We start from the raw sequence: 21,909 nt of genomic DNA, 5'->3' as shown, positions 1-21,909 counted from the left end.
ATCAAAGGGAGTAGGACTGAAAAGAGATTTCTTTGTATTTGTAATAATGGAAGATGTTTTAATATCTGATGTAATCCATGGTTTAGAAATTTATTTTTGGTTGGTTTAGAACAAAACGCATAAATATATTTATAGATGTATTATAAATTTGAGTATTTTTTTTTATTTAGAAATATTAGTAAAAAACTCAACTAGAAGAAGATGATCTGAGACGTTAGTAAGTACTGGACCAAAATTCATTGAATTAATAAAGTAATTTGTTAACACTCTGGAATAATCGGATGTTTTAGTTTCCACCAGGAAAATTCAGGCGAGCGCTCACTGAAGTCGGACTCTGAACGCTGACTCGGGTAAAAATAAATATCTGTTGGATGGTAATTAAGTTTTAATTATTGGTGAAAATGTCTGTACTGCAACTCAGTGTTTTAGCTGATGTCCATGTAGTTGGATTAGATTAGATTAGATTAGATTAGATTAGATTAGATTAGATTCGATAAGATTAGAAAATGCATGTTTAAAATTTACATTACACTGAGTAATGATAAATAAAATTTAGAGTCATAAAACATTTGAATTAATGTTAAAAGTTCATATTCTTCTAATCAATGAATGATTGAAATGTGATCCCTCTACTTGGATCCACACAGTTAAAAAAGTTAACATCTCTGAGCTTTGAAAGAAACACTGTTGGAAAGAAAACAACGACAGCTACATTTTGAGGGTAAAATGATGGCTGTAGAGCAAACACTGTGGACACAGCAGCAGTTGAAACATAAATTTTTAAGATTAATTTTGGCAGAGTGACAGACGCTCTGTCTGTCACTCTGCCAAAATTGGCAGGTATGAGCCTGGTTGCTATAGTGACTCCAGCCAGTGGCACCAAACACACACACACACACACACACACATACACAGACATACACAGACAGACACACACACACATACACACACACACACACACACACACACACACACACACACACAGACATACACAGACAGACAGACAGACAGACAGACAGACACACACACACACACACACACACACACACACAGACAGACACACACATGCGGGGAAAAAAGGCTTCCCAAGAGAAAACTACAAGTTGTACTGACAAAATTCTTTCACCGTGAGTGTCAGCAATGTCCAGTCTACAAAATTCTCAGTTTTCATGCTTTCAATTTAAGGACCGAGCAGTAAAACAGCATTTTGGAGATGTGCGTCACTGTGAAAGGATGTTTTTCACTTCATGTCAGTATCTTCTATATTCGCCCCCACCTTCACCTCCGTGTTCACGACGCGGCTCAGTGACAGACATGTTTATGCTAATGCAGAAGGCTGCATGTCAGAGAATAACACAGGGTCCGTGTTATCCAGGAGCTTCACTGTCCACTCTGTGTGGTTCGCAGCCTGTCCACGGTACCTCTCACCAAGTGACAGCAGGGACAGGCCGTGTCCATCTTTAAACTACAGCTGGTGAACTCTCAGCTTGTGTGGCTGAGGTTTAAAGGGTCAGTTCACCTACTTTTTGTGTGAAGCTGCTCAGACTGGGTGTGCTACATATCGTGAATCAGCTGTGTTCACACAAGGAAATGATGCACTTCCTGTTTGGTTGCGAAAAAGATGTGATGATCTTTCCTCTTCTTTTTTCAGCTCTTTGTCCTGAAACACTCCTGACTTCATGTCATCACTGACCTGTTGTTACGAGCGTGGTGATTGGTTGGTCCCCTCAGTCTGCTGTTTTCTGTGCATTCAGATTTAATTTGATCTGTACACGCTCGGATGTTTCAGAGTGAGTTTCTCAGCTTTGTGTTAAAGTTACAGTAACAGGATGTGAAGTGAAGCAGAGTCACGAGACATTAGCCAACCCTGTACTTTTGCTACAGTTTGAGGAAAGGGTGTATATATTTCCTGTTTCTCAGTTTTGTACAGCTCTCTACATGACTTTACTGATTACATTGAAGTGAGTGAGACTTGAACTTGTTTTGGGGTGAGTGTTAAACACACTGTTACTTACAGATCACTGTTAACTGTTTGAATCTATCAGACCTGTTGTGGTCGGACCATTAAAAGAATATTTAGTAGTATTTTAGAATCTTTGGTAACATGGTCAGTGTTACTGCTGTTGGTGTGCCGAGGGAAAATCATTCTGTTGCATTTGTCATGATGCTTATTTAAATCTACTAGCATCATACTCTAACATACTTTACTGAAAACTTGTATTTACCTTCATTACCATATGTGTTAATACTTCATAATAATGTCTGTGATTTATGGTGTCATTTTTCTGAATTTGTCATGTAAGTATTTTACTAAGTATTGGTTGCCTACACAGTAATGTAGAGGAAAAAGACACTAGTAATATTGGAAGTATTTTCATGTAAACAGTATTTTTTGAGTATTTTAGAGAAAGGGGGCAAAACAATTCCCCTTCTTATATGTGCAATTCCACATTACTATCAGTGCAGCTGACTGTATTATAGAGTAGCCCATTGATCAGAGACCACTGATCAATAACCATGAGTCCCATTCACAGAGAGTTGGGGAATGGCTGCAATCACAGCATTGTACGATGGTGACAGATGTACCCTTAGGCCCCCTCCTTGATTCAGAGATGGTCTTTCCCTCTTCAGTGCCTGGAACACAAGCAAAGAGAGATGTAACACTGTGCGAGACCATTGTTTCATCTGCCTCCCTAATGACATCTCTCACCTTCTCTACAAAATCCAAGGTGTTCTGGATGTGTTGTTCAGAGCTTCCTACCAAGATTCAAGATTTAAGGTCTTTATCGTCAATACAACAATATACTCAGTATACAGCGTACCGAAATCCCATTTCACCCCAAGCCCCTCATGGTACATTTATAAGAATATAAAAAATATATCTCCAAGAGATATGAAACTAGAAATTACAAATAAATAATAACTCGCTAAATTTGGGTAAAGTTAAGAGATAAAAAGGTACTATTAGTAACTATATCTATGTACAATAAACCAAGACAAGAATGAGACAATACGAAGTGGATTGTGCCATTACAGTAAAGTGAGATGATTGTGCAGTGGTATTGAATACCAGGTTCAAGTTGTGAGTCAGGATATACTGAGTGTGCAATAAGCGCATTGTTCCCAGGTCCAGTTTGTAGTGGATTTGTGAAAGTTTGTGTTGTTTTTGAGTCTTTTGATGAGTATTGTAAGGCAGCGGTCCCCAACCTTTTTTGCGCTACGGACCGGTTTATGCCCGACAACATTTTCACGGACCGGCCTTTAAGGTGTCGCGGATAAATACAACAAAATAAAACTAGTACCGGTACCGAAAAAAAGAAGATTTATTCATAACACACGTGAAAAGACCCAGGAAAACCGAGTTAACGATAAAAACGATAAAAACGATAACAAAATAACGCTGAAAACAGATAAAAACCCTGAAAACCATACATTTCACACCTGAGCCTCAACTCTCGCGGCCCGGTACCAAACGACTCACGGACCGGTACCGGTCCGAGGCCCGGGGGTTGGGGACCGCTGTTGTAAGGTGTTTGTAAAAGTGTTTGTGTTTATCAGTCCTTTGGTGGTAGTGAGTTGAGGGCTCTGACTCCTTGTAGGAAGAAGCTCTTGGAGTGTCTTTTCGTTACGGTTTTGATGCTGTGAAACTGTCTGCCGAATGGAAAGAGGGAGAACAGTGCATGTGAAGAGTGGAAAGTGTCCTTCACTATGCTGTTCGCACGTCGGATGATGTGTTTGTGGTAGAGTTGGGAGATGGATGTGAGAGGGCCTCCAATGATCCTCTCTGCTGTCCTCATTATCTGCTGCAGAGACTTCTTTTCAGCGAGGGTGCAGTTCCCGTACCAGATAGTGATGTAGCAGCAGAGGATGCTCTCAATGGTAAAATGATGTGAGGATGAGGGAGACTGACCTTCTTCAGTTTGCTAAGAAAGTGAAGACGTGATGGTGGTGGTGTTCAGGTTCCAGGAGAGGTCATCTGATATGTGCACACCCAGGAAGTTCACACTGTTGACCATCTCAACAGCAGATCCGTTGATGTGCAGTGAGCTGTGGGTTGTTGAGCTCTTCCTAAAGTTATCAACCATCTCACTTAGAGACAGGTTGTTATTCTGACACCAGTCCACCGGGTGTTGTACCTCCTCTCTGTATTCAGACTCATTGTTGTTGGTGATGAGACCCACCACTGTTGTGTCATCTGCAAACCTGATCAAGTCAAGTCAAGTCAAGTCAAGTCAAGTTGGCTTTATTGTCACTTCAGCCATATACAGTTTGTACACAGTGAGGCGAAACAGCGTTCCTCCAGGGCCAAGGTGCTACATGCAACATAAATTACAACATAAATTAACAAAAACTAACTATCTAACTAAAACTAACTATTCTAACTAGGTAAGTAGTGCAAAGGAAACCGTAAACATACTTGGTATGTAGGTAGTGCAGGAACAGTAAACATAAAAATATTGTGCAAAAAGAGCATTTACAGGTTGATGTGTAAGTCCAGTCTCAGTGCTTTGAGGTAGTTGAGTTGAGCTGAGTGATAGAGTGTGTGTGTGTGTGTGTGTGTGTGTGTGTGTGTGTGTGTGTGTGTGTGTGTGTGTGTGTGTGTGTTTATCAGTCCAGTCCCTTTTTGTTGAGGAGACGGATGGCTTGTGGGAAGAAGCTGTTGCACAGTCTGGATGTGTGTGCCCGAATGCTTCGGTACCTTTTTGCAGATGGCAGGAGTGTGAAGAGTGTGTGAGAGGGGTGTGTCCGATCAGCCACAATGCTGGTGGCTTTGCGGATGCAGCGTGTGGTGTAGATGTCCTTAATAGAGGGGAGAGAGACTCTGATGATCTTCTCTGCTGTTCCCACTATCCGCTGTAGGGTCTTGCGGTCCGATATGGCACAGTTCCCAAACCAGGCAGTGATACAGCTGCTCAGGATGCTCTCAATAGTTCCTCTATAGAAGGTGGTCAGGATCGGTGTTGGAAGCTGGGCCTTTCTCAGTCTTCTCAGAAAGAAGAGACGCTGTTGGGCTTTCTTGTGCAGGAAGCTGGTGTTGAGGGACCATCCGAGGTCTTTCTCCAGGTGGGCGCCCAGGAACTTGGTGCTGTCGACTATCTCCACAGAGGAGCCGTTGATGCTCAGCGGTGAATGGTCGCCTCGTGTCCTCCTAAAGTCAACAACCATCTCTTTTGTCTTGTCAACATTCAGAGACAGGTTGTTGTCTTTACACCAGTCCGATAGCCTCTGCACTTCCTCTCTGTACGCTGACTCGTCGTTCTTGCTAATGAGACCCACCACGGTCGTGTCATCAGCGAACTTAATGATGTGGTTTGAACTGTGTGTTGCCACACAGTCATGAGTCAACAGTGTGAACAGCAGAGGACTGAGCACACAGCCTTGTGGGGCCCCAGTGCTCAGTGTGGTGGTGCTGGAGGTGCAGTTCCCGATCCGTACTGACTGAGGCCTTCCGGTCAGAAAGTCCAGGATCCAGTTGCAGAGGGAGGTGTTCAGGCCCAACAGGCTCAGCTTTCCGATCAGTTGTTGGGGGATGATCGTGTTAAATGCTGAGCTGAAATCTATGTACAGCATTCGAACGTGTGTGTCCTTCTTGTCCAAGTGTGTGAGGGCAAGATGGAGTGCAGTGGAGATGGCGTCGTCAGTTGAGCGGTTATGGCGGTATGCAAATTGCAGTGGGTCCAGTGAGGGGGCAGCAGGGTCTTGATGTGTCTCATGACGAGCCGCTCAAGCACTTCATGATGGTGGGTGTAAGTGCAACAGGACGGTAGTCGTTGAGACAGGACACAGAAGACTTCTTGGGCACGGGGACGATGGTGGTGGCCTTGAAGCACGTGGGAACGACGGCACTGCTCAGAGAGATGTTGAAGATGTCAGTGAGAACATCTGCCAGCTGTTCAGCACATTCTCTGAGCACTCTGCCTGGGATGTTGTCTGAACCAGCAGCTTTACGTGGGTTGAATCTGCGTAGAGTTTTCCTCACCTCAGCTGTAGTGAGACACAGCACCTGGTCGTTCGGAGGAGGGGTGGACTTCCTCGCCGCCACGTCGTTCTGCCTGTCGAACCGAGCGTAGAAATTGTTCAGCGCATCTGGGAGGGAGCCGTCACCATCACAGGCAGGTGTTGTCGTCCTGTAGTTGGTGATGGCTTCTAAGCCCTGCCACATGCGCCGTGTGTCGCCGCTGTCCTTGAAGTGGTTGTGGATTCTCTGGGCTCTGATGATGTGATTGGAGCTGTATTGTGCAGTACAGTCATGTGTTAGCAGGGTGATCTTAACAGGTTGAGGATCAAAGCCAGAGCTGAGCCAGTACTGTGTCTTGAGCATGCACAAAGACACAGTACTGTGATGTGCAGGCTGTCTTCTGTTACAACCTGTTCTCCCATTATCCGGTCGTAAAGTCTGACGTCACTGGCCGTGTCTGGGCCTAAACTCCGCTGCAGGTCCATATATCAAACGATCACTGTGGCATTACTGAGAGTTGAAAAACTGTCTAAAGTCTTTCATCTTTAATAAAATCATCAGTGTTCTGCTCTACCAGGTGTAACAATTGAGTTTAACATCCAGGCATCCATGAAGACGGAATTTATGACATTTAACGGAGTTAGAAGTTAGCAGGAAGTTAGCTCGCTAGCTTCTATCTAAATACAATATAGCATGTCCTGACTGCGGGGTTTTGGAAACAAATTAAAACGTACGGCTCTGTTATCACTTCCAACATAAATGAAGACAGAAAACTAAACAGCAGTGACGTTTGTAGGGTTACTGAAGTTTGGCTAGCTGGTATATAATGATGTGCTACGTGACCGCTAGCGACACAGCTATGTTAGCATAATATAAACAAGCTAACTTTTTTTCCACTCGATAAAAGTTAACGTGAGTGTTCTCGGTGGTCAGGAACAAATGTAATTGCATGGCAGGATGCTGTAAAAGGACTAAACTTCAGTCAGGAGAACAAGTGAGATAATCCATCCACAATACGAGGTTAGTCATTCATATACTGCTGCATGGGCTGGGCTGTAGTTACATCGTAAGGGTTTAAAAACTGAGCTTTAATAAATGATTAGCGGTAATAAAAGCCGAGGGAGGTCAACAGTGATCACTGACTGTTTTAGGAGCTTTTTGAGATTAAATAGAAGAAAATACAAAACATTAAACATGTTAACAACACAAAAGCCATATTAAACGCAGACTACTTTAGGCCTGGAAGTAGGATTCGTCACGTCACGTTAACAACCGGATTACTTCATAGGAAGAAAACATGTCAGGACATGGTCCCATGTGATGTAAATAACACAGTTTTAAGTTAGAATTAATGTAATTAAGTTACTATTTATAGTTACTATTTAACATCACTATTTTACCAAACATAAATGTAAAATAAACATAAAGTAATCATATATATATATATATATATATATATATATATATATATATATATATATATATATATATATATATATATATATATATATATATATATATATATATCTACATATATATGTATATATGATTACTTTATCACAACAACAGTTGAATTGAATTGACTTTTATTCTCTGACTATCAGGGAGCTCTCATGACGTCAGTCGATCTCTTGGACATTCTGGAAGAGTTGAGAGGAAAGGAGTTTGATGACTTTAAGTGGTTCCTGCAGCAGGACAGCTGCCGGGAAGGCCTCCCATCAATCAAAGCATGTCAGCTGGAAAAAGCAGAAAGGCGGGACACCGTGAGTCTGATGGTACAGATCTACAGACTTCCAGGAGCTGTGGAGGTGACCAGAAAGGTTCTAGAAAGGATCAGCAGGAATGACCTGTTGCAGCGCTTGTCTTCTCTCTCTCACACCCAGGCTCCCCTTCTTCACCCTGAAGGTAAAATTGGAGTTTTGGGTAGGTAAGGAAGTCTTGAACTTACTGGGCCAACTTTATTTATAGAGCACTTTAAAAACAGCAACCACTGGCAAAAGTGCTGGACACAGATGATAAATTTAGACAATAATATTAAGGTTTTTGTTAAAAAGTTTACAAAGAAAATCTTTACTTGTCCTACTGCTATCTCACTTCCACTATAACTGCTAACTGACCAGTTAAAGGGCAGAGGAAGAGAACATGCCCCACTGCTGCTCAGAGAGTAACCTGAAGCTGATCATCCTTAAAACAAAAGAACTCGTAATGGACTTCACGAGGGCCAGACAGGTCCATTCCCCTCTCTTTATAAATGGAGAACGGGTGGAATCTGTCTCCACCTCCAGGTTTCTGGGCACCCACATCTCCACCAACCTCACCTGGACCCACAACACCATTGCCCAGTATTCAATTCAATTCAATTCAATTTTATTTATATAGCATCAAATCACAACAAAAGTCACCTCAAGGCGCTTCATAGGTACAGAGAAAAACCCAACAATCATATGACCCCTATGAGCAAGCACTTTGGCGACAGTGGGAAGGAAAAACTCCCTTTTAACAGGAAGAAACCTCCAGCAGAACCAGGCTCAGGGAGGGGCGGGGCCATCTGCTGTGATTGGTTGGGGTGAGAGAAGGAAGACAGGATAAAGACATGCTGTGGAAGAGAGACAGAGATTAATAACAGATATGATTCGATGCAGAGAGGTCTATTAACACATAGTGAGTGAGAAAGGTGACTGGAAAGGAAAAACTCAATGCATCATGGGAATCCCCGGCAGCCGACGTCTATTGCAGCATAACTAAGGGAGGATTCAGGGTCACCTGGTCCAGCCCTAACTATATGCTTTAGCAAAAAGGAAAGTTTGAAGCCTAATCTTGAAAGTAGAGATAGTGTCTGTCTCCCGACGATTCACTTCCTCCATATCCTGAGGACCAGAAGACCAAGTCTTTTCTTTGCACTACTTCCAAGCATTTATTCTCCAGTGTGTGACTTTCTCTTGTTTGTTATTTATTCCTGCTGTCTACTAGTCATATTTTATTCTGGTGCACTCACTGGGGAGCACCCAACAAAAGTTCAACACCGAAGAGAGGCATGAAAGCTGAAGAGTCCGACTCCCATTTTACTTTTAAATATCCTGTGATGGTAAGCTGTGTGACAGGCAGGATGACGCAGCCCTTAATTTTGGGGACGGATTGGCCCGGGTTCGGTAAACTAATGGGACTGTGTGTCGGTATGCGATCGCGGTCGGTAGGGATGTGCGGTGTCTGCGTGGCGCTCAGCGCAGGGGTTGGTGGGGCCTTCTCGGGAGGCTAGGCCGGATGGCTCCCTGGCATTAGTTGGGCAGTGTGGGAGTGTGTGGTTGGTGGCTCAGCTGCAGGGGAGGAGTGGAGCAGCAGGTTCAGGGTGTGGTGTCAGGGAGGCTGGTTTTGCACAACCAGTGAGAATTTTGCATTCCCTATTTTAGTAGCGGCCAGGCCTGGAGAGAAGGCTGCTGCCGGAGGAGAGCACAGGAGCCAGGGCAGCGTGCATTGGAAGGTGTCCAAAAAGTGACATAAAGCAGATTGTGTGATAACAATAAAAAAATACAAACCACAGTTACGGAGTTGTGTCGGGTACTTTTGAGATCACAGAAGTATTTTATGAGGATGGTCAGCCTGGCAGAGGGGAGAATTCATAAGTAAACTGCTGTTGCAATGCAGCAACATCTGCTGCTTGGGCTTTAATTGTCACAAAGAAGTGAGACCACCTCATAATGAGCATTACCTGCTTGCTGTGTGACAACATAGCTTCCTTATACCTAGCAAGTAGTTTCGTCCAGAGGGCTAGATCCAAGGGCCAGGGATTCACTAAATTCAGTGGACTGATGACATTTTAACTCTGGCTTAACATGTTTTTACCAGTGGTGTTGTATTATTGATCTTCCTCTGAACAATGAAAGCTTAACTTTATGGAACTTTGTGTTTACTGCTTCCGACAGCAACATGGGTATTTGTGAAATATGCACTTTGTATTTTTCCCCTCATGTTTGATACAGATGTGATGGTTCCAGTACCAGAGCCTCGCCTCATCAAGTCTTTCCAGCAGATGCTTCAATCAAACTTTCAGGACAAGTTTATGTGTGCACAAGAAGGTTGGGCAGAAGATAAACAGCGTCTGGTTGATATCTACACAGAGCTGTACATCACAGCTGGGTATGATGTACATATCAACACACAGCATGAGGTCCGGCAGATTGAGAAAGTATGGAAGCCAGCAGAATCAGAGAAACCTATTAGACCCACAGACATGTTCAAACATCCTTCAGGAGACTACAGACCCATCAAAACAGTGATGACCAATGGAATCGCAGGAATTGGAAAAACTTTCCTTGTTCACAAGTTTGTTTTGGACTGGGCTGAACAAAGATCCAATCAAGATGTGCATCTGATTTTCCCCTTCACCTTCCGTCAGCTGAATCCACTGAAGGGAGAAAAGTTCAGTTTGGCAGAGCTCATTCATGAATGCATCCCAGAAACTGTAGGCATCCCACAGGACGCTCTGAATTACATCTTTACAGATGTTCAGTCATCAGGAATCACCAACTATGACAAGAGTAAATTCAAACTTCTGTTTGTGTTTGATGGGCTGGATGAGAGCCGCCTTCATCTCGACCTTCATTCTGAAGACATTCGCTCTGTCGATGTAACAAAGGCAACTAAAACAGATGTCTTGCTGAGGAAACTCATCAATGGGAAACTGCTACGCTCTGCTCGCATTTGGATAACCACACGACCCGCAGCAGCCAATCAGATCCCTCGAGAGTTTATCAGCAGTACAACTGAGGTCAGAGGGTTCACTGACCCACAGAAAGAGGAGTACTTCAGGAAGAGATTCAAAGGTAAGGAGCAAGCTGACAAACTCATCTCCCATATCTTGACATCACGAAGCCTCCACATCATGTGCCACATCCCAGTCTTCTGCTGGATCACTGCAACAGTTCTGGAAGATGTGTTGAAAACCAGAGAGGGAGGAGAGCTGCCCAAGACTCTGACTGAGATGTATGCAGAGTTCCTGGTGTTTCAGATTGATCGGACAAAGGAAAAGTATGGCCCAGAGAAGAGCATTCAATACATTAAGTCATTAGCAAAACTGGCCTTTGAGCAACTGGAAAAGGGCAACCTGATCTTCTATGAGAAGGATCTGAGAGAGAGCGGCATTGATTTCAGTGAAGCCTCGGTGTGCTCAGGAGTGTTCACAGAGATCTTCAAAGAAGATCGAGGAAGGAAAGGGAAAGACAAGATGTTTAGCTTCGTCCATCTGAGCGTTCAGGAGTTTCTGGCTGCTCTTTATGTGAGGATGTCGCTTATAAATAGCAACAAAAATGTGATGCTTTCACCACCACTGTCTCTGAAAAACCTTCGACTGCTTTTCAGTAAAATATCTTCAAAGAAGATCAACAAAATTTCCATTGACAGGGCCTTACAGAGTTCAAATGGACACCTGGACTTGTTTCTTCGCTTCCTTCTGGGTCTTTCTCTGCAGACCAATCAGGATAAACTACAGAGCCTACTGAAAAAAACAGACTGTCGGTCGAAAACCAACCAGAAAACAATCCAGTATATCAAGGAGAAGCTCGGTGAGAATCTGTCTCCAGAGAGAAGCATCAATCTTCTCCACTGTCTGAATGAACTAAATGATCGTTCTCTAATAGAGGAGACCCAACAGTATCTAAGTTCAGGAAGCCTTTCCACATATGAACTTTCCCCAGCTCAGTGGTCAGCTTTGGTCTTCATTTTACTGTCATCAGAAGAACATCTGCATGTTTTTGACCTGAAGAAGTACTCTGCTTCAGCTTCAGAGGAAGCTTTTTTGAGGCTTTTGCCAGTGGTCAAAGCCTCCACCAAAACTCTGTAGGTGCACAGATAACTAGATATTGCAGTGGTATCACAGGTGCTAGTATTTGTTAAATTATTTAAATTATGTTAACTAGTAGTCATGATATCTCATAAGGAAATTTTTTCAAATAATAATATTATAATTATTCATTTCATTATTATAACAGTAGTTTTTTATAGCATATAAACAGCATCACTGTTTCCTCTACAGATTGAGTGGCTGTAATCTGTCAGAGAGAAGCTGTGAAGCTTTGTCTTCAGTTCTCGGTTCCCAGTCCTCCAATCTGAGAGAACTGGACTTGAGTAACAACAACTTGCAGGGATTGGGTCTGAAGTTGCTCTCTGCAATACTGGAGACTCCTCACTGTACACTACAGAGCCTCAGGTAAGCTGAAATGTTGTTGTATAATACTGCAGTGGATTGTGTTCCATGTTCATCATTTATCACCGTTTATCATCATTGTTTGTTTATACTTTAACTCATAACAACAACTGTATAGGAATTCATGCTGTCTAACTGCAAACAGGTGGATAGTATATAAATTCAAGCATGTTTATTGCTGTCCATTGCTTTCTGTCAGGTTGAATCAAACCAACCTCACAGCAAAATGCTGCCAGGATTTCTCACTACTTCTCAACTCCCAGTTCTCCAGTCTGAGAGACCTGGACCTGAGTAACAATGACCTGCAGGATTCAGGAGTGAAGCTACTCTCTGCTGGAATGGAGCATCATCGCTGTACCCTACAGACGCTCAGGTCAGATCACATTGTGACATGTGTATGTAGTGCTCAGTTGCACTATTTATACTTACCTTGATTATAAATAGATAAACTAAGGCTTCAAGAAAAATCTTTCTTTTTTTTCATCAGGTTGAATCAAACTGGCCTTACAGAGAAATGCTGCTACCAATTGTCATTAGTACTCAGCTCCCAGGTGTTAAGTCTGAGAAAGCTGGACCTGAGTAACAACGATCTGCATGATTTAGGCACGAGGCTACTCTCTGGTGGACTGAAGGATTCTGACTGTGCACTAGAGACTCTCAAGTAAGAAGATTACCCCTCACAAACAGGAGGAAACTGTCATTATTTATATATATTGCTCCAGAATTATGTTTGGCAAATTTTGTTCATTTTGTTAGCCTAAAACAGTACAAGAGTAATCTTCAGCCTTCACAATAAGTTCTAAGATTATTTGAGTAGATCGTTTTAATATATAGTTCTAATCCATTCACTAATAACTGTGGCAGAGTACATCTAACCCCTAACTGCTAATTATTTTCTTTATAAGTTTGCATCTTGGCAAATTTTCAATAGCTATGAGAGTGCTTTGGTTAATCACTAAATAGGGGTGCCTTGCTGAGTCACAGCAGTTACAGTAGCTCTTGCATGCTTTGTTGTTTTGTTATTTTTAACTACTTTTTTACTGCTGGGATTTTTATTTTTTCATTATTTTAGAGACCAGTGTTTACACACAAGACTAAATTATGGTACTGAGCATATCAGTGATACTACATGGAACAGCACTTGTTATCCTTGATGAGCTACAGAGGAGACAACTGGGCTGAGAGATGAATTCTCTCCAGAGCTGGTGATGAGAGAGATGAGGAAATATAAGCTGACCATTCCACTGTCATCATGTGATGTCCTTGGACAATATGAAGGATGAGCTCAGAGCACTTATTAAGACCCAGAAAATACTGAATGTTAAGTATGATGGGTTTCACCGAAGAGACATTTGAAGAGGTATATAAGAAGGATGGAAGCCAGGAGAATAAACCAACTGTTCTCCACTGAGGTGTAGTGTCAATGGCAGGAAAAAAATTTGAGAGGAGCCCCACCAAAGTTGTAGACTGAGCAATACTAGAAGACCATATGGGAGAAGACTCAACTTATAACAACAATGTTCAATGGCTAGTGGATCTAAGAGCAGACCATATCAATCTCCCTGAACAGGATCCAGTAACCATCACAGTGGGAGACATCCAAGAAAGAGTCTCAAGTATGAAGAGATGGACAGTACCAGCTCTTGACATGATTCACACCTACTGGCTAAAGACGCTAACTGCATTCCACATGTGTCTAGCAGCACAAATATACCTGCTGCTAATGGATGAGACACACCCAGAATGGCTAACTGATAGCCCCAATCCCCAAGGATTCTCAGAATGGAAAAGTCCCATCCTGCCTCAGTTCCTGTACTGGAATTATACAAGATCAACAGGAACCTTAGGGCACCTTCAAGCCAATTACACAAGTCACCATAAAGTGAGAGATTTACCAAAGAGATGCTTTGTCCTTACTGCTGTTATGCATAGGCCTGAACCCTGTCAGCCAGATCATTGACAAGAGAGGCTACGGATACCGACTACAGAATGGAGCAATTGTTAGCCACCTCCTCTTTTTGGATGACATCAAGCTGAATGCCAGGAGTGGAGAAGACATGGACTGATTCATACCACTAGGATGTAGAGCAGCGACATCAGAATGTCATTCAGATTAGAGAAGTGTCGTCGGATAGTAACAAAGAGAGGGAAGGTAGTCAGAAGTGAAGAGATTACATTACCAGAAGGTGGCATTGCAGATATCAAGGACAGCTACAAGTACCTGGGGATCCCACAGGCAAATTGGAACCATGAAGAGGCTGCTAGGAAAGCTGCAACCACCAAGTACCTGCAGAGGGTCAGGCAGGTCCTGAGGAGTCAGGTGAACGGTAAGAACAAGATCCGGGCTATCAATACCCACACCCTGCCTGTGATCAGGTACCTTTCTGGGATAATAAGCAAGCCAGAGGAGGAGATAGAAGCCACTGCCATCAAGACATGAAAGCTCTTTACCATGCATGGAGGGTTTTACTCCAAATCCAGCACCCAGAGGCTGTATGCCGAAGGGAGGAAAGGAGGCCAGGGACTGGTGAGTGTCAGTACCACAGTCCTGTTAGTCCTGTTTTCACATGAGCCAATATGTGAAAACAGGTGTTGGTCACAATCAGCCAAGGTTTCAGATGTGCTTATTGTGAGACCTAGCCCCCCCTATCATGTGACTTACTGAGGGCAGAATGCCCAGGATGTGAGTGGACGTTAAGGCGTCTGGGAAGGATCTCAAACTGGATTATAGATGGCAGACAGTTGGTGTCATAAGCCCTGATTGTGACCCACACCTGTTGTCACACCTGGGCTCGTGTGATTAGGTAGAGGATCAATAGGGGTCCATGACCCTCTTGGGGGGACACTCCCATAGTGCTTAAAATCTGGGACTCTCCACCTGTTGCTCTTAGAACTGAAGAAGCTTCTGGGATGAAACGTCTTCAAGAAACTTAAAGAAGTCCAGACACTTTTCTTTCCAAGCTCCTTAGACTACGATGACCTGGAGGACTGGGGACCTTTACAGACAAAAGAGGAAAAAGAACAGTAACCATCATGGAAAAACAGCACAGAGGCACTAATCATGGCAGCACAGGAAGAAGCTCTGAGCACACTGACCACACCAGGCATGACCCCAGGTGCAGGCTGTGTAAAGACAATCTGGCACATAACAGCAGGGTGTGAGATGCCAGCAGGCAGTGCATACATGGAACGCCATAACCAAGTTGCTGGTATAGCATATAGGAACATCTGTGTCGAGTATGGCCTGGACGTCCTGAGATTGAATCAGGATATGCCCCCTAGAGTGGTTGAGAATGACGGAGTTGAGATCCTGTGGGACGTCCAGAAACAGACAAAAGGGTGACAGCTATCCAACGAGACATAGTAGTTATTAATACATTTAGCTATACTGAGACATAGCAACATTAGAAAGGAACATGAGAAGCTGAGAGATGAGCTGGAGAAGATGTGGAGGGTGAAGGTAACAGTGGTCCTAGTGGTAATCAGAGCATTCGGTGCAGGGACCCCCAAGCTAGGCGAGTGGCTCCAGCAGATCCAGGAACAACATCGGAGATCTCTGTCCAGAAGAGCGCAGTCCTAGGAACAGCAAAATAAAGCAAAACAATGCCCCCTCTCCCTGCTCACTGCTCAGTTAACACACTGTAACACACCTGAGTATTTACTCAGGCTACAATAACTTTGGACACTTGATTCAGTACAAGCACTGTGCACATCATGTTCTTTCCTCCCCACACTCTCATAACCTGTACATATTTCTTAATTTCAAATGTGTATTCTATATCTGCAGTTATTTATTGTATATCCATGTTGTGTGTATTTATTTTGATATACAATGCACTTATTATATATACTGTAAATATATATAGAAAATATCCTATCCTTTAGTTAAGTATTAGAGTTTTTTCACCATGACACTAAGACAAAATCTGCCTTTGTGTGCATACACAGATACTCTTTTCATTTATTTTTTTTTAAGTTGCTACAAAATAACGATGGAAAAATAAAAGCTAAGCTAGAACACACACACACACACACACACACACACACACACACACACACACACACACACACACGATGTCCCACCTAAACCCATCCGGGTTGATTTGAAACTCAGGATGAAGGAAAAGCAAAGAGTGCTCAGCATATGGAAATGGAATGTTTTTCAAGATTTTGGAAAAGTTGCCAGTGGCAATGCTGAAACCATGGCTTAAGTGTGTGTGTGTGTGTGTGTGTGTGTGTGTGTGTGTGTGTGTGTGTATCTCCAGGCTGTCAGGCTGCCAGATCACAGAGGAAGGCTGTACTTCTCTGGCCTCATCTCTGAATTCCAACCCTTCCCATCTCAGAGAGCTGGATCTGAGCTACAATCACCCAGGAGACTCAGGAGTGAAGCTTCTTTCTGCTGGGTTGAAGGATCCTCAGTGGAGACTTGAAACTCTCTGGTATGAACAGCACACTGGCAGGCTGACGCCTTTCAGCTCACCGTCTGCTCCAACAGTGCAGACTGACAGTAAACATCAGCTGATGAGCTGAGTACCTTTCCTCACTCATTACATTCATTTCAGTCATGTTTTCAACACTGCTGCAAAATGACTGAGAGGGTTAGTTATCAGCTTACACAGTTACTTATTACCTAGTACCTTTTATGACCCTATTACTGTGTTCATATATATGTGAAATACAGTTTGTCTTAATTTTGGTTCTGAATTAAGATTTATGAAAATCATTGATTATATTACTTAGTGCTGTCAAACAATTAAAATTTGAATCAGATCAATCACAGGGTTGCTGTAGCTTAATTTCGATTAAATATCTTTCAATTCAATTCAATTCAATTCAATTCAATTTTATTTATAAAGTGCCAAATCACAACACCAGTTGCCTAAAGGCGCTTTATATTGTACAGCAGATACAGAGAAAAACCCAACAATTATATGACCCCCTATGAGCAAGCACTTTGGTGACAGTGGGAAGGAAAAACTCCCTTTTAACAGGAAGAAACCTCCGACAGAACCAGGCTCAGGGAGGGGCGGGGCCATCTGCTGTGATTGGTTGGGGTGAGAGAAGGAAGACAGGATAAAGACAATCCTGACAAGCCAAAACAGGAGAAATCTGCTCTCTCTTTCTAGTCCCTGTCAGGACTCTTGCTGCAGCATTTTGGATCAGCTGAAGACTTTTCAGGGAGTTTTTAGGACATCCTGATAATAAAGAATTACAGTAGTCCAGCCTGGAAGTAATAAATGCATGAACTAGTTTTTCAGCATCACTCTGAGACAGGATATTTCTAATTTTAGAGATGTTGCACAAATGGAAGAAAGCAGTCTTACATATTTGTTTAATATGTGCGTTGAAGGACATGTCCTGGTCAAAAATGACTCCAAGGTTCCTCACAGTGTTACTGGAGGCCAAGGTAATGCCATCCAGAGTAAGAATCTGCTTAGATACCATATTTCTAAGATTTTCAGGGCCGAGTACAATAACCTCAGTTTGATCTGAATTAAGAAGCAGAAAGTTAGCGGCCATCCAGGTCTTTATGTCTTTAAGACATTCCTGCAGTTTAACTAATTGGTGTGTGTTACCTGGCTTCATGGATAGATAGAGCTGCGTGTCATCTGCATAGCAGTGAAAATGTATGCTATGTCTTCTAATGATGCTGCCTAAGGGAAGCATGTATAATGTAAATAGAATTGGTCCTAGCACTGAACCCTGTGGAACACCATAATTGACCTTAGTGTGTGAAGAGGACTCTCCATTTACATGTACAAATTGGAGTCTATTAGATAGATATGATACAAACCACTGCAGTGCAGTACCTGTAATACCTACAGCATGTTCTAATCGCTCTAATAGGATATTATGATCAACAGTATCGAACGCTGCACTGAGGTCTAGCAGGACAAGCACAGAGATGAGTCCACTGTCAGAGGCCATAAGAAGATCATTTGTAACCTTCACTAAAGCTGTTTCTGTGCTGTGATGAGCTCTGAAACCTGACTGAAACTCTTCAAATAAGCCATTCCTCTGCAGATGATCTGTTAGCTGTTTGACAACTACTCTTTCAAGGATGTTTGATATGAAAGGAAGGTTGGAGATTGGCCTATAATTAGCTAAGACAGCTGGGTCTAGAGATGGCTTTTTAAGTAATATTAAGCCATCGATTAATAATCTATATTAATCGATAGCTCCTTCTGCTCCTCCGGGGTTGTCTGCTGTGTTTCCAGCTCTGAGGCGTTGGCTGGACTATGTTTGAAGTGGCCAACAATTTTGCGACACTTGGACAATGCGCTCACAAATCCATTGTCACCAAGACTCACAGTGATGCATCTCTGTAAGATGTGAGCCACACAAGGCATACGCTCAAATGACAAAGGTTTAGCTGCACAACCACTCATTAAAAGACATATAGATGCAGACTTGCTCCCGACACTAATGAAAGGGCCCATAGAGATATGGCATAGGATACTCAAATATGAGAAAACTGAAAAAAGTGCCCGGACTTTACGATGGCCTGCTTACGATTCGGATTTTGCACCTGCAAACGTGGATAAGAGATTTATACAGTGGTCACATAAGGGTATAACAGGCTACTGGAAGATCACAGATAAAAATGTACTAAAAGACTACCAGCAACTCCAGAGAAGTTTTTACTTGGAAAGACAGGATTTCTTTAGATACCTGCAGCTGAGGCACCATTACGACAGAAACATAAAATTCCTAGAAGAGGAGGCCACAGGTTCGTTAAAATCTTCCTTGACTCTTGTAAGGAGAATGCACCAAAGAAACAGATATCCAGATTATACAAATGTTTACAAACATGTAGGAATAATGACACAACGTACATCAAAGCTAGATGGGAAAAGAGGCTGAAATAATAATACATGACGACAACTGGTTCAATATATGTAAGGCTGTGGTAATGACCTCGAGCTCAGGTCTATGGAGGGAATTTGCATGGAAAAACATGGTGCGTTTTTTTTGTCACACCTAAAGCTAAGAGTAAACAAAGTAAAGACCCCGACAAGGCTCAGTGTTGGAGGAACTGGGGATGTGGATCTGCAGGTCATTTTCATATTTTTTGGGAATGTGCTAAGATTGTCCCCTACTGGCTAGTAGTGATCAAAGAAATCACTACCATGATGGGCTTGAACTTGGCCCCTGATTTCACTGTGTTTTATCTATGTGATTTGCCCCAAGGACTGAGGATTTCAGACAAATATCTTTTATTGATATTATTGGCTGGTACAAAGAAAGCCATAACTCGCAAATGGCTAAACGTGGATCCACCATCATTCTTGGACTGGATAGGTATTATCAAGGAAATTTACACAATGGAGAGACTGACTTTTCCACTAAGACTGGCTGCTGATAAATTTGAGAAATACTGGAAAAAATGGGACCTTTACTTAAATGGAAAAATATTATAATTTCTGATACCATGTTTCATTGCTGTTGTTCACCTATTTGATCTGATTGTACCATAAAGGGATATGTCTTTTTTTTGTGTTTGTTAGCCTAGATGCTCTGTGCGTGTTGGGGATCTGAATGTTTTGTAAAAAATATACAGGACTGTCAATAAAAATAAAGTGTAAAAAAAAAAAAAAGAAGTTTAGCTGCAGCTGTCATGCTTCATGCACAGTCACTCCCTACAGCTGTGACTTTCCCTTCAGTTTCCCACTCATGTGCCACTGTTATGAAATGTCCAGCACATGCCTCTGCCAAGTGACTCTCCTCTGTCTTCATATTCTCAATGCAAACGGCTTTACTTCCCAGCAGCAGTAACACCAAGATACTTACTGTTACTGACAGAAGTCCAGCAGTCCCCTGTCAGGGCGATGTGTTTGGCTACAGCTAAAGCTAAAGCCTCGTGCTTTTTTTCCTTTTCAGTTTGATCCATTGATGAATTTTTGACATTATTGTGCTTCTTGTTGGAGCCTTGTACAATGCATCTCGAGAGGCAACTTGCAACACCTTTGTAAAGCCCGAGTCCTCAACGATATTAAGAGGTCTGCAATTTTTTGCAATTGACTTGGTAATTGTGTCATTCAGTTTGTCCAAGGTAGACTTACTGAGTCCCCAACGCTCTGTGAGATTGGTTTGTCGCAGGCTAGGCGACGCGTTAGCCAAAGTGCTAGCAGTATCTCTGACTAACGTAACCTCCGCATTAATGTTTTAAGCTGAGATTGAAAAGAAAATTCCTTCCTGCACAATGTGCACAATACTTTATGTCGGTTGACTGCTCCGTCTTGTTACTTTTTATACTCAAATTTCCCATCGAGAGGGCCAGTGTGCTGTTTGTCATCTTCCATATTGATTTGGTTGGTTCTGCTGCCCGTCACTACCAGATCTACTGCACACGTGCAAAGGTAACTCTACTTGGACAAACTGCCCAAAATGCGTTGATAGAGACATTTCAGGGATTTTGAGTGATTCAGCGCTGCAGATGTGTTAATTGCGTTAAAATTTTTAATCAGATTAATCGTAATGATGGATTAATCCACGTTGATTTTGACAGCCCTAATATTAATTCAGACTTTGTTTCTTCCTCCAGGCTGGAACATTGTGGAGAGCAGAGGCTGAGACCTGGTCTGAAGAAGTGTGAGTGTGTGTTCACTTATTTAAATCAGAAATGTGTGTCTCAGTCTGACTGGAGATCCAAACAATAAACCCCTTAACTTTTCCTCTTATTAACAGTCAGTGTGTGAATAAAGCAGCACATAAAAGCTCGATAAAGCGTTTGCTGTTTCCTCTCTCCATCAGATTTCTGTGCACTCGTACCGGACACAGATACATTACACAGAAACCTCAAACTATCTGGCAACAACAGGAAGCTGACACGTGTGATGGAAGAGCAGCCATATCCTTTTCACTCAGAGAGGTTTCACTCCATTGTGCAAATGCTGTGTACCAGTGGACTGACTGGTCGCTGTTACTGGGAGGTGGAGTGGGAAGGAGTGATTGACATAGCAGTGAGTTACAGAGAAAACAGAAACACTTTCCAAAGGGTTCGTTTTGGAGACAATAACTACTCGTGGAGTCTAAGGTGCTCTCAAGTTGGGTGCTATGCAATGCACAATAACAGAGGAACACGGGTCTCCTCCTCCTCTGTCCTAGACAGAATAGCAGTGTACGTGGACTGGCCTGCTGGCATGCTGTCCTTCTACAGAATCTCCTCTGACTCACTGATCCACCTCCACACCTTCAACACCACCTTCATTGAACCTGTGTATCCTGGGTTCTGGTTGTCCAATCACTCCTCTGTGTCTCTGTGTTCTCTGTAGCATCGAGAGCCTCCAGTGAGGACACGCACTGACACACATGAACAGATGTTTATTATTCTTTTCTCTGGTAGTTTAGACTGATCCGAGTCACTGGTTAAGTCCTCAGACCTTGGAGAAAGCCCTGGCTTGCACTGAACACTTGTCGACACTTGGTGGCACCAGAGCGAATGTAATCGCTAGAATGGACCGGACGGACGGACTGATGGTAAATAATACAGACAACCTGTGACATTTTCACATTCTGCACCATAAACATGTTCATTTCATCAGATTACTGGACTGTTTCTGTGGTTCTGAGTTTAGATGTAAATGTACAGCATTAAACTACAGATCACACATAACGTCTGACACAGTGTTTGAATGTATGGATGTTTCTTTTCTTTCAATCTGATCTTCAGAATCAGAATCAATAATCAAACTGAAACTGAAATTCATTTTTCTGCATTAAGCTGCATCTTTTAAGTCTTCTCCTTCTT

At 42.7% G+C, this 21,909-nt stretch overlaps 1 protein-coding gene across 7 annotated transcripts; it reads left to right on the top strand.

Moving 5' to 3' along the window:
* The first annotated feature begins 1,670 nt into the window (after positions 1-1,670).
* LOC116317837 (NACHT, LRR and PYD domains-containing protein 3-like) lies at positions 1,671-21,771 on the top strand. Of its 7 annotated transcripts, none has more exons than XM_039613624.1 (9): positions 1,671-1,790; positions 7,564-7,882; positions 9,937-11,791; positions 11,988-12,161; positions 12,358-12,531; positions 12,646-12,819; positions 16,424-16,597; positions 20,704-20,750; positions 20,913-21,771. In XM_039613624.1, the coding sequence occupies exons 2-9, from the start codon at positions 7,573-7,575 to the stop codon at positions 21,431-21,433; spliced, it is 3,429 nt and encodes a 1,142-aa protein (XP_039469558.1). In that variant the 5' UTR covers positions 1,671-1,790; positions 7,564-7,572; the 3' UTR covers positions 21,434-21,771. The 7 variants fall into 7 exon arrangements, with proteins under 7 accessions (XP_039469558.1, XP_039469559.1, XP_039469557.1 ...); XM_039613625.1 differs by lacking the exon at positions 1,671-1,790 and adding an exon at positions 1,838-1,988 and having other exon boundaries at positions 7,564-7,864; XM_039613623.1 differs by lacking the exon at positions 1,671-1,790 and adding an exon at positions 1,838-1,988.
* The last annotated feature ends 138 nt before the right edge of the window (positions 21,772-21,909 follow it).

The sequence above is a fragment of the Oreochromis aureus genome, linkage group 6 (assembly GCF_013358895.1).
Source record: "Oreochromis aureus strain Israel breed Guangdong linkage group 6, ZZ_aureus, whole genome shotgun sequence".
Taxonomy (NCBI): domain Eukaryota; kingdom Metazoa; phylum Chordata; class Actinopteri; order Cichliformes; family Cichlidae; genus Oreochromis; species Oreochromis aureus.
This window is presented reverse-complemented; position numbering and strand designations above follow the sequence as displayed.

Coding starts and splice junctions, on each gene's coding strand:
- LOC116317837 (XM_039613624.1), top strand. CDS start 7,573: ATGACGTCAGTCGATCTCTTGGACATTCTGGAAGAGTTGAGAGGAAAG. Junction 11,792..11,987: donor AAAGCCTCCACCAAAACTCT/GTAGGTGCACAG, acceptor TTTCCTCTACAG/ATTGAGTGGCTGTAATCTGT. Junction 12,532..12,645: donor TGTACCCTACAGACGCTCAG/GTCAGATCACAT, acceptor TTTTTTCATCAG/GTTGAATCAAACTGGCCTTA.